Source organism: Vanessa cardui, chromosome 23 (assembly GCF_905220365.1).
Source record: "Vanessa cardui chromosome 23, ilVanCard2.1, whole genome shotgun sequence".
Lineage (NCBI taxonomy): Eukaryota > Metazoa > Arthropoda > Insecta > Lepidoptera > Nymphalidae > Vanessa > Vanessa cardui.
The window spans coordinates 7,632,862-7,644,571 of record NC_061145.1 but is presented as its reverse complement, the minus strand read 5'-3'; the positions used below and the strand labels follow the sequence as shown (position 1 = coordinate 7,644,571).

The window sequence follows — 11,710 nt, the reverse complement described above, 5'->3', positions numbered from 1 at the left end:
TTAACATTTAATAAATAATATAAAATGGATTTTAAAAACTAGTCAAATAGCCTATTCTTCGAGCTTCTTCTTGATAAAGTAAGGCCATGGCGATCAGTTAACGGTGTAAAGATTTATGTACTGCTATGTGATCGTAAAGTGACGTTGTAATTGTTGTGTAAAGTGTATATAATTTATATATATTAGTATTTTTGTCTGTTTATCTTTCATCACCAAACTACTGAACTTGGACTCTGAGGAAAGATATAGATTGTAATTTTAAAGTCGAGGGCGAAAACTTTCTCATAATAAATACAACCTCCTCTCATAAATATCAAAATATCCATGTTTCAGCTATTTAAATTTTTTCACTATAATTCACTATGAAGTGGTCAGTCAGACGGTGTTCGTTTTTTATATTAATTAATTATGATCTAAGTAAATTAAATGTCATTTTTAACAATGATATTCTTTATTCGATACAATAAATTATAAACTAAACATATCTTAAATATAATTCAACTTAAACTGGCTCCGGGTTTGGATTCTTCGTTCTGGAAAAAAAAGAAAATTACATTATTATATTGTAAATGAAGTAATTATTTTTCAGTATTTTTTTCTCAATATCATGATATCTTTAATCTAAATAAAATAAACAATCATAAGTATCAAATGAAAAAAAAAATTATAAATTTTTATTAGCTTGAATCGAAGTTCGAATGCAAAATCTGCTTTTAAATAAATCATAACCAGCTTGGCAGTCTCGATAAGTTTTACTTTAAATAAAATATACACAGATCACGTTACCTATTATTAAGCATGTCTTGGATTTCATCGAAGGTTTTCCCTTTAGTCTCCGGCAGCATTGGGCTAATTGAAAATATGAAGCCAAAACCGCAGCAAACGGCTAATATCCAGAAGGCCGTGTAAATGCCGTAGGACGCCGCCACGTCACGGAAGAATCTGTGATGAAATTAAGAAAATTGATGATGAGTGAGATGCGCATACAAAAAATGTTTAGCTGCCTATTATAAAAAAATGCCATCGCTCAGTCGTTATAATGTCCAAGCCGAGTGTGCTTTTCTTTGAGCTGACTGTAGCTGTAGCTTTAAAAATACAAGTATATATCTTTTTAAAAGAAACGTTGACAATCATTGTAAAGACACGAAGAGGAAAGGTAAACTTTACAACTAATTTCCGACTTCGCAAAGTTAATACATCCTTATTTTCGCACGGTATACGTTTCTGTAAGATTCTACTGATGTTTAACTTGGCCTATTAACATAATTTAAAACTCATATCATAAACACACTCATATATAAGACAAATAGTTCAAAACAATATTACATTGAACAGAATTCTGAATGATAAATTTTAAATAAAGAATAACAATTAGATCCCGAAATAAGCCTGATTATTCATAAATACCTGGTCCAAATGAAGCCAGCCAGCCAGCACATGAAGGAGGCTATACCGCTGGCGAGACACTTGGTTCTTACGGGAAACATTTCCGCTACTAAGATCCATGGTACTGGACCAACACCTGTAAAATTAACATGGATCTTATGAAAAATTGTATATAGAAAGATAATGCTTCTTAAGCTAAATCCTGGGCCTTAAGCTATTATCGGATTCGCTGCTAACATAAGCTAACATAATATTTTGAATTAAATATCATTGTTTATAATTCCTTAAAATCAAGCAGAATATTTCCTGCTGACAACACTAGCTGACTTTCATAATGATACTTCCATTATGATTGATCGCTCGTATTTTTTATCTTTTTATTACACAGGGGAAATAAAGGCGCTACACGTTATTCCGAATATATCATCAAGAAGTTATGATTTAGCTAAGTCATATAAATGTCACAAATTTAGTTCTTAAACTAAGTTAAAAATAAATCCTGATTATATGTAATGTTTTTTTTTAAGTTATTATTTCAAAGTCCTCATATTAAGTAAAAAGTTTAATTAATATATTTAAATGAGAATACAGAAACAAAATTCTGGGTAAGCGACAATTGAGTTCGATTTTTTTTTAATTCAATGAACGTTTTTATTAGAAATAAAAATGATTTGATTTTTATTTGAGTACTCTTTAGGTAATGTAATACATCTTTATAAATATGATATTATTGTTTTTATAACATTTTCGTCTACATTTCTGGACGTGTAAAAAGTTCATGCATAACAATTTCGTCTTTGAATTTTAATTGTATTTTACATCTCAATTTCTTGCTGGGTCTTTTTTGTAGGAAGTACCTACATTTGTGAAACATTAAAATTCGCTAAATAAAATGTTATGTTTGTTGGAATTGTGTGTTTAAATGTGATTTCAATCAAAAAAGCAAGAAAGATAATTAAACCAAGGCATTACGTTTGCATGTGATTTGCTAATAGCTAATCTATATTGTGATTGAACCTGAATTGACTTCTTAAAATTATGATAATCCGACACTATTCCACAAAAGTTTAAAAGTTTAAACACTTACTTAGCTATAACTCCAAATATCGCGTAGTATATCATAGATTACCGGTACTAACTTCACTTAATATAGTTGGTAAATGTAGATTCAAAAGTACTTGCAAAAGCCGACTTGAATATTTTGACTTTTGATTCATGATCTTACCATAACAGACCATCGAGTCAATTCGGTGTCAGTATGCTCGTGATTGGATTATATATATTAGTATCTTATGTAAAAATGGGCAGTGCTTTTACTTACCGAGAGTAAATAATATCATGTAAACAATGAGGCACAGCAGAGGCAGGAACGCCCAGGACTCGACGTTGTAGTGATAATGAGAGTCAAGTAACGCGTACACACCGATAATACCCTGAAAAAATAGCTACTTTAATGAATATAATAAATATCACGATGATCAATAATAATATATACGTTGTGTACATTAAGAGTGACATGTAAGTCGGTATTTTTTGTTGTTAAAGTCGTGATGGGTAAGAATATTGTTAATATGAGGAATGATTAACATTTCTTATAGTCTATGGGCAGGAGCATTTACATACATAGAAGAGAATTTTGTTATACAAGTTTTTATTAAATCATCGTTGGAGATGTATTAAGATTTACCAGAAATATCGTTAGACCAAGCGATGTCGTCCACATGAGAAGTTTTCTTCCCAGTCGATCCACTACTAGAGGTGTTATGAAACTTGTTACGACCTGGTTAAAGAAACAACAATATTATAATTTTTAGTAGTGCGAAATCATAAATTCTATTAATATGCGAAGGGCCAAAGATGTAACCCTGTGGTACTCCACAAATTTGAATGCCGTCCTTCTGACCGAATTTGGCGAATAATTAAAGTGCAGAGAGCTAATATAGGTGTATTTTTTTTTGCCTCTCATCGTAAGATTGCACAGTTAAGGTGACCATAACACATGCGAAGCTAACAGGATAGGTATATGTCATTTTAAATATTGTAGCACTGCCAGAAAGTAAAAAAGTCCTGACACAAAGGTCGAATTATTTTTTATCGATTTGACGTGAGATTTGAACTCAACTAGACTACCAATGTATAATCAGTAAATACTCATAGTATTAAAACTGTATAATTATTTGACCTTGATGATCTTATCTATACTAATATTATAAATGAGAAGTCAGTCTGTCTGTCTGTCTTTATGCGAGCGAAGTCGGCGACAACTACTATAAAATATATTGTTTAGATTTCTTAAATAGTTTTATAAATTACTGGATCTGATTGAATCTTCGATATTTTTTAATTGCTTGATCTTTGTCATAAGAGGACGTGACCTAATCTTATTACTGAAAATTATTGTTTCAGCAAAGTGAATACTTAGTAAATTATTTACCTGAACCACTCCCATTATTATGGTACCGTCAGATGGCGACATTTTTGTGCCTACTTTTAGAAGAAGTTCTTCCATATAGAACAGTAGAACATCGATGCCCGACAGTTGCAGTAACATCGCTAGGAACACGCAAATACCTAAAAAAATATTAATAATGTAATTGATAGTTACAATCGACTGCGCAGTTGAAACATTGTTAAAATAAGTTAAAAATGGAAATGGAATGGAAAGCATGAAATAAATCAGACACTGGAATAAGGTGTCAGTTTGTTAGATCAACTTGCTTTCATAAAATTTATGGATAATATAACACACAACTACTCTTAATCCGAATTGAATGAAATTTTATAAAGTAAAGTAAGTGAAAAGTATCTCGTGCTATTAGAGTATAAAATAGTGCAAGCTACAAGATACTATTTTAGGTCAACTTGTCTTCAAGCACGAATCTTAGTAAAATAACAAAAAGCACCACTTTTTAATTTAAACATATTTTTCAGTTTTACCCAATGCTTTTAAATTTCCTCTGGTAGCCCACAAGTCTTTCACGCTGGGCTCCACTTTGAATTCCCTCGCGATGATCGCTTGTAATCCTTCCAGTTCTGCTTGAACAGCATCCTTCGATGTCCCTCTTAGTTCTTGTAAAACTTTAGATGCTTCTTCGATTCTACCTGTTTATTTAAATTTGTCATAGTTATCATTTTTTATAAAAATATGACTTGTACTCTCAGTTGTGATATTGTTGTTCGGCTTTCGCTTATGTTCAGCGTTAAATGACAATTGGCTAAGGTCGATATCGTTTTTAAAAATATATTATGGGACAAATATACAAATCACCGTTAACTATGGGTAGTATTTATGTCCCAAGAGCCTGTTACACTGGTTTACTCGCTTTCACAAAATCAGGACTGAACAATACTTTGTATTGCAGTTGTTTATCAGTAGAATATTTGAAGTGATAAATCAAAACATCATACTTTCATGATTTCAATACATATATTAGGTATAATACCAATTTGATGGTATTTAAAAAATGTCTTAATCTCACCTTTGTATACGGAGAAGAACGGAGTCTCTGGGATGAGCCAAGTACAAGGGATATAGACCAGTGACAGTATACCGCCAGTGGCTGTGAGGCCCCAGTACGTGGAGAATGGACCGATGGCATACGCAAGGAGGAATCCAACGTTGATGAAGAGTAAGAATAATGCGCTCAGGGAACCACGAATCTTGTCCTTTAAATAAATAATACTTAGTAAACATTGACGCAGCATTATTTGTATGAAATATGTTCTGAGTGATCATGATAGGACATGTTTGAGGTATGTTGTTTTTGTTTCTTTGGGGATTACATATTTTTTTATTTCCTATATATATGCTGTATTATTATATAAATAGATATGGGATCGTATAATATAGTCCGAGCTCCTGTTAATACCAAAAAATTGTAACCGGTAGCTGGTACACGCAAGACTGGCTTGCCTGGTGCGGGACCACTGGATGTTTTGGGACCATGTTTATTAACTTTTCATGTCAATAAATTTATGTTAATTTTTTCATTTTTATTTTTTTTTATTAAATTTTGGCAGAAAACGAAGAAGAAATTGTATTGACATAGTAAAATCAAAGTGATCGAATGCTTATTATTAGTTTCTCTAAAGTAGGGTACCTACTATACCCAATTTTTTTCCTTGACGTGAACAAAATTACTTACCTAGAATCTCGTAGTGATCATTTTTCCAAGTTTTTTAACTTATAGTCGTAACAACTAGCTTTAAATATAAATACTTACGTATTTCTTCATAATGTATTATGTAAATATGCAGATTAGGATACAGTTAAAAGTAATAAAAATTGGGCGACCGAATCGTAAGGTTTTGCTGATATACAAAAAACTAGCAGTCGTCGAAAACTGGTTTTACACGAGTCTTACAGTATTAATTAGTTATATTGAAACCAGCAACTTACCAGATCTACTGTCTTTATTAGAAACATTGTATCATAAATATCATTATCACTACATAGTATAAAACAAAGTCGCTTATCGCTGTCTGTCCCAATGACTTAGATCTTTAAATTTACGCAACGGATTTTGATGCGTTTTTTTAATTGATAGAGTGATTGGAGAGGAAGGTTATTGTATATAATACACGGACGATATAGTTTAGAAACAAGAAAAAACTGTCTTATATTTAGTATCAGCATTGCTCCCGTACGAAGCCGGGGCGGGTCGCTAGTTGTCTATAAAAAATCCTAATTTTAACTTAACAAGATCTTGGTATATCACAGTTGGTTACTTACTTCAGCTATTTCCCCAATATATAATGGCACCGTTGCAAACTGCATGCCAGTCGCGCAACCCCACATAATACGAGCGGCGTATAGAGTGGGCAAATCAGTTGCCACACCAGCGAGCAACCAGCCGAGGAGTAGGGGGATGTTTGAACCCATGATAATCCATCTTCGTCCGATTCGGTTTAATAGAGGAACTGTGATTAGGGGTCCTGGAAAATTAGGAAAAAAATAGCTTAAACTGTAATTGATTAATACAGTTATGCTTAATTGAGTGAGATTCGGTGTTTGTCTATAGATATTTAAAGATAAAACTATAATTTATTTACAAATAAAGAAAATGTCTCATTCTAGCTATAATAGGTAGATTTTTTGATTTTAGCACATATATTTAGGTTTTGGTATTTGTATGATTTAATTTATATATATGAGATGTGAACATATACAATGTTATTACTTTTTATTAATATGATATATTCCAAACAGTATTTTGATCTGTAGGACCAGAAATCAGAAACGTTATGGAAAATGTTAATAGGTACAGAATGAAAAATATGCTTACCAAGTAATCCTCCGAGAACAAGTAACGAGCCTATCCATGATTCCTGCTGTAAGGTAGGCACTTGGGATAAGGGAGAGTTGTTAGAGCGGAGCTGGGGCAAAGCTGGCGATGTCCAACCCATGGACATCCCAGTACAGAGGCTGCCATAGCTGGCTGTTGAACAATGAGATATTTTGTTATACTCTTCAAGACTGTGTCACTTCAGGATATAAAGTACAATTGATCATGAAAATTATGTTCGAACGATGCTTTGTTGTTACGTGACATAACCACAAAGGCAAGTCAAAACCGTATTAATAACATTAGGCTAATGTTATTAGCTAAATAAAGAAGGTATCCTTCGAGAAAAATTTATAGAAGTAAAAAAAAGTAAACTAAGAACCTATAAATTTCCCACTGCTGGGTTATGACCTCCTCTCCCTTTATTTACAGTAATATATAATTAAGATTGTCTTAAGAGCTGAGATGGCCCAGTGGTTAGAACGCATATATCTTAACCGATGCTTGCAGATTCAAACCCAGACAAGCACTACTGAACATTTGCTCAATTTGTCTTTATAATTCAACTCGAGCTCGTCTGTGAAGGGAAACATCGTGAGGAAACCTGCATGTGTCTACAACAACAACAACAGCCTGTAAATTCCCACTGCTGGGCTAAAGGCCTCCTCTCCCTTAGAGGAGAAGGTTTGGAACATATTCCACCATGCTGTTCCAATGCGGGTTGGTGGAATACACATATGGCAGAATTTCTATGAAATTTGTCACATGCAAGTTTCCTCACGATGTTATCCTTCACTGCCGAGTACGAGATGAAATGAAATTATACAGACAAAATAAACACATGAATCAGCAGTGCTTTCCTGGGTTTGAACCCGCAATCATCGGTTAAGATGCACGCGATCTAACCACTGGGCCATCTCGACTCGCATGTGTGTGTGTCTAATTTAATCGAAATTCAGCCACATGTGCATTCCACCAACCCGCATTGGAACAGCGTGTTGGAATATGTTCCAAAACTTCTCCTAATGTAGAGAGGAGACCTTTAGCTTTAGTACAAATTTACAGGCTGTTACTGTAAGATTATTATTCAAATATAGTATTTGACAGGTTCTGTAGCCGATCTTTTTATAATACCAAGATAAAGTATAAATGCACTTGAATTAGTTAAACGGTTTACAATAATTTATCAACATTAATTACATAAAGGATTTTATATCTATTTTTAATATGAACAGGTTTAATCTACAGTTCGTGTATGAATAAATAAATACCGATGATGAATCCTTGATAATGACGGCGTAGTTAATAAAAGTTAAATGCCAAGTACTATATTTATTCTATATCTTTTGTACATTACTTGCATACATTTTTAGGGTTCCGTATCCAAAGAGTAAAACGGGATCCTGTCCGTCTGTTACTAGGCTGAATCTTATGAACTATGTTAGTTAGTTACTTGATTTTTTATAAGTCATGTATTTCCGTTGCCGGTATAACAATAAATACTAAAATAAGGATTAACTTGATATTCCTATACAACAGACATAACTTTTTTGCCGTTTTTATTATAATGGTACGGAACCCTCCGTACGCACTTAGCTGGTTTTTTCTATACTATTTTTAATAAGTTATAGTTTCTATAGATAGCCATAATTTATTTTTTGTGTAAATGTGAAGTTTATATAGCTTTTCATAAACATTATTAGTCACAATCTGTAATTTAGATCACAGAAAAAATAAATTGGGTCATTGTATATTTAATTATGGAAAAAACCACGTTATCACGAAAATGATATATTCTGTACAATTTTTACAAGCAATAATGAAACTTCATAAGGATTTATGACATCTTCGCAAAAGTTAAGATAAAGGTAGAAAACCTCGTTATATGTATAAAAAATATATCTATATGTATATATTTGTATAATCAAACTAGTTGTTACAAGCGGTTTCGCTCGCGTTTCAGCGTTTTCAACCGACTTCAAAAAGGAGGAGGTTATCAATTCGTCTGTATTTTATCGTCAACAATATCGGCTATTTCATTTCATATTAAATTGTTTATACAATATATGAGACAATAAAAAAAATTCCCGCTGAGTTTCTTTCGCCGGTTCTTCTCAGGTCAGGGTATTTTCATTCCGACCCGGTGGTACTGTTTCAATTGACCATCAATAAGTAAGTGTAATACTTCTATATTGAATAAAGTAATTTGAGTTTGAGTTGAGTTTGAATAGGCATAAAAAAGTAGCCCTTTGACCTATCCTTACTTGGAGTTATCTTAATGTTGTCTTAGATTTTCGCGATTATTACACATTGAAATAAAAGTAGTTTTAACGGATTTCAATCGCGTATCGGGTAGACTACCCGTGACCACGAACGCTGTAAAGTTCCCGAAACGCCGGGATGATAAAGATAAAAATAATTAATATACGCGATTTAAATCCGTTAAAACTAGTTGTAGGTATTTCAATTGGAGTTATGTTTCTTCATATAAAGTTTAATCACTTTTTTTAATTCGCTTTAGTTAAGTCGTGACAGACAGACAGATAAAGTTACTTTCGTTTATGATATCAGCATAGATTTCCACGTTTATTTTTGTTCCTGCCTTTGGTGTATTTTTTATCATCGAGTTTATTATTTATATGTATGTGTGTTTAATCAGTATCAGAATTGACTTTTTATAGCAGCATGATTTTTACTATTTATTATTGCTGGTTTCCAATTTGAAGAACTGAATTACGAACAATAATTAATATATAAAGTTTTTTAAAAATAATTGCGTTGAATAATATCGTTTAAAATAACGTTAAATATGTTCCTGAGATAAATTGAATTCAATATTTGTATTCGATTGCTAAGTTATTACGATCGCTTTTTTAATGATTAATTCAAATATTAAATATTTTATTGTATTATGTAATTAATCACAAGTTCTTATTTTTTTGTTACGATGTGATATTTTCTTTATGGATGGTTTTATTTTATGCCAGGTATACTATGTACAAGCTATTTTTCTTATTAGTTTTTTGTTCTGTTTTTTATTTGTGTATCTAACTATGAATAATTTTTCCGCGGAATATTTTCACATAATTCTTAGATATCAATGCTCTTAAAACTTATTCTTTTCAATCAGAGGTTTACCCATGATTGATAGAATTAGTTTTCATACGATTATAACACATTATAATTAGGTATAACGTTCAATTTGCAATAACTTTATGAATAATTTTATTGAAAACCCTAATATTTTTAATATGCTTATTCAATTTTGTGTGCTAAAAAGCTTCAAATTATAAATGGTATTTAAGTCGAAATAAACTATAAAAGGTAAAATACGTAACTAAATATATTATAGTAGTAACATAAATATTCCTTTCATTATGTTTTTTTTGTTCTTTTAAATCCACAATATAAAATTATTAAAACATTTGAGTCAGTACGTTTTTCTCGGTATCATTTCGAAAGTTTATTTCGATGAAACTATTTCAATTTTAATAAAATTATTATATTTAAAATACCAATAAATAATATTTTTACCTAATGACGCGTATAAATACTGGCGCCATTTTAATTTGATGTCTTTTAAGAATATTTCAAACATCACTCAAGAGTTCACTGAATACGTTCGAACACTAACTTTTTAATAATTTAAACAAACACTAACACAGACGTGCACTCAGTCAGCCATTGCGATTAAGTCTGGACGAGTAATTCTTAGCTTTAAGACCTGTTCCATTCACATTTTTTTCTGTATATTTGTAATTGTTTAAGGAAAAAAAAATAACATAAAGTACAAATAGTACTACGAAAAAATAATTGGCAATTAAGATGCTAGAATTAAAAGCCGTTTAAATACGAAGAAAAGTTTTTATATTTAAATCTGTTACGAATACAGAAACAGCTAAATTTGGAACTGTAAACGTTAGGTCGTATAAAAAACTAGGTAATCGAAGAAAAGGTTTGAAAGGTTTAATCCGAATGGATTACATTGAGGAATAAATGTAATGATTTTTCAGTGTATGATCAAGTGCAAATTAACTTTAAGGCCATAAAAGTGAGCATGGAACGGGACAATATGTTTTATTAGGGGCATACTTTTTCGGGGTAAACTTCGATTGGAGTCTACATTGGCTATGGTCAGTGTTGTGTGTCTATGATATTCTACTCGATGAATCTTTCTGGTATCATTCATGTAAATGATGTGTTTTAATGAAGGTAATGTAAGGTAAGCTTAAGGAATGCCTGTGCATATAGACCGAGTGTCCGATAGGATGACAAGCCAAAGGCAAGGACGACAAGTACGCTCCACCAGCCAGTCTAGAAGTGTCAGTTAGTCCAGTTTATAAATATGGCCTATATAATAAACTTTGTCTACGGCTTTTGCTTATTAAAAATAGTTTCCAATGTCAAAAAGCCAAATTGCTCTATTTTTTTAGATGAACTGGTTGGCGGACACGCATATGGACCACCTGATGGTAAGAGGTCACCATCACTCTTAGACAATGACGTTGAAAGAAATATTAACCATCGTCAATGTAACATTGTAACGCTACGTTTACAATGTTATTGACATTTTTCTGACCTTACTACTCTTACGCGTTTCCCCACCAAAAGTGGTTTGGTATGTCGGACTCGCCGCTACAAAAAATAAAACGCAGCTTAAAAACCAGCAGTTCCAACTTTGTCTCTTTTGAGCCCCATTGAAGCCAAACTGTCCTCAGAATTCACGAGATAAACATGGCAATATCGTTGGTGGTTTTTGTGGTATAGAGGAAGAGATTGGAGTCTCGCATCGAGCTGATTCAAGTTTTGTTTCGGTGACTTACTCATCGCCGTCGAAATCAGCGGCGACTGGATCGACAGTAGCGAGTCTAACCCGAGAGTCGGGCGACATTACTATCTTCTCATTTTTGTCTATTTAATAAGTGACAACTGCTAAACATTTTTTTAACAAGTGATATATAATAATTTAAAAAATCTTTGTCTATGAATTATTAGTTGTTGCCTGCGGCTTCGGTCGCGTTATGGGGTTGGTGTTCAAG

The 11,710-nt window shown here is 32.3% G+C and overlaps 1 protein-coding gene across 1 annotated transcript; it reads right to left on the bottom strand.

The window, feature by feature from the left end:
• Window positions 1-432: 432 nt before the first annotated feature.
• LOC124539799 (facilitated trehalose transporter Tret1-like) lies at window positions 433-10,352 on the bottom strand. The gene is made up of 11 exons (XM_047117153.1): window positions 10,206-10,352; window positions 6,672-6,824; window positions 6,119-6,321; window positions 4,866-5,052; window positions 4,324-4,488; window positions 3,821-3,957; window positions 3,074-3,166; window positions 2,708-2,819; window positions 1,408-1,522; window positions 787-942; window positions 433-533 (listed from the first exon to the last, which is right to left on the bottom strand). The coding sequence occupies exons 1-11, from the start codon at window positions 10,267-10,269 to the stop codon at window positions 503-505; spliced, it is 1,416 nt and encodes a 471-aa protein (XP_046973109.1). The 5' UTR covers window positions 10,270-10,352; the 3' UTR covers window positions 433-502.
• Between the last annotated feature and the right edge of the window lie 1,358 nt (window positions 10,353-11,710).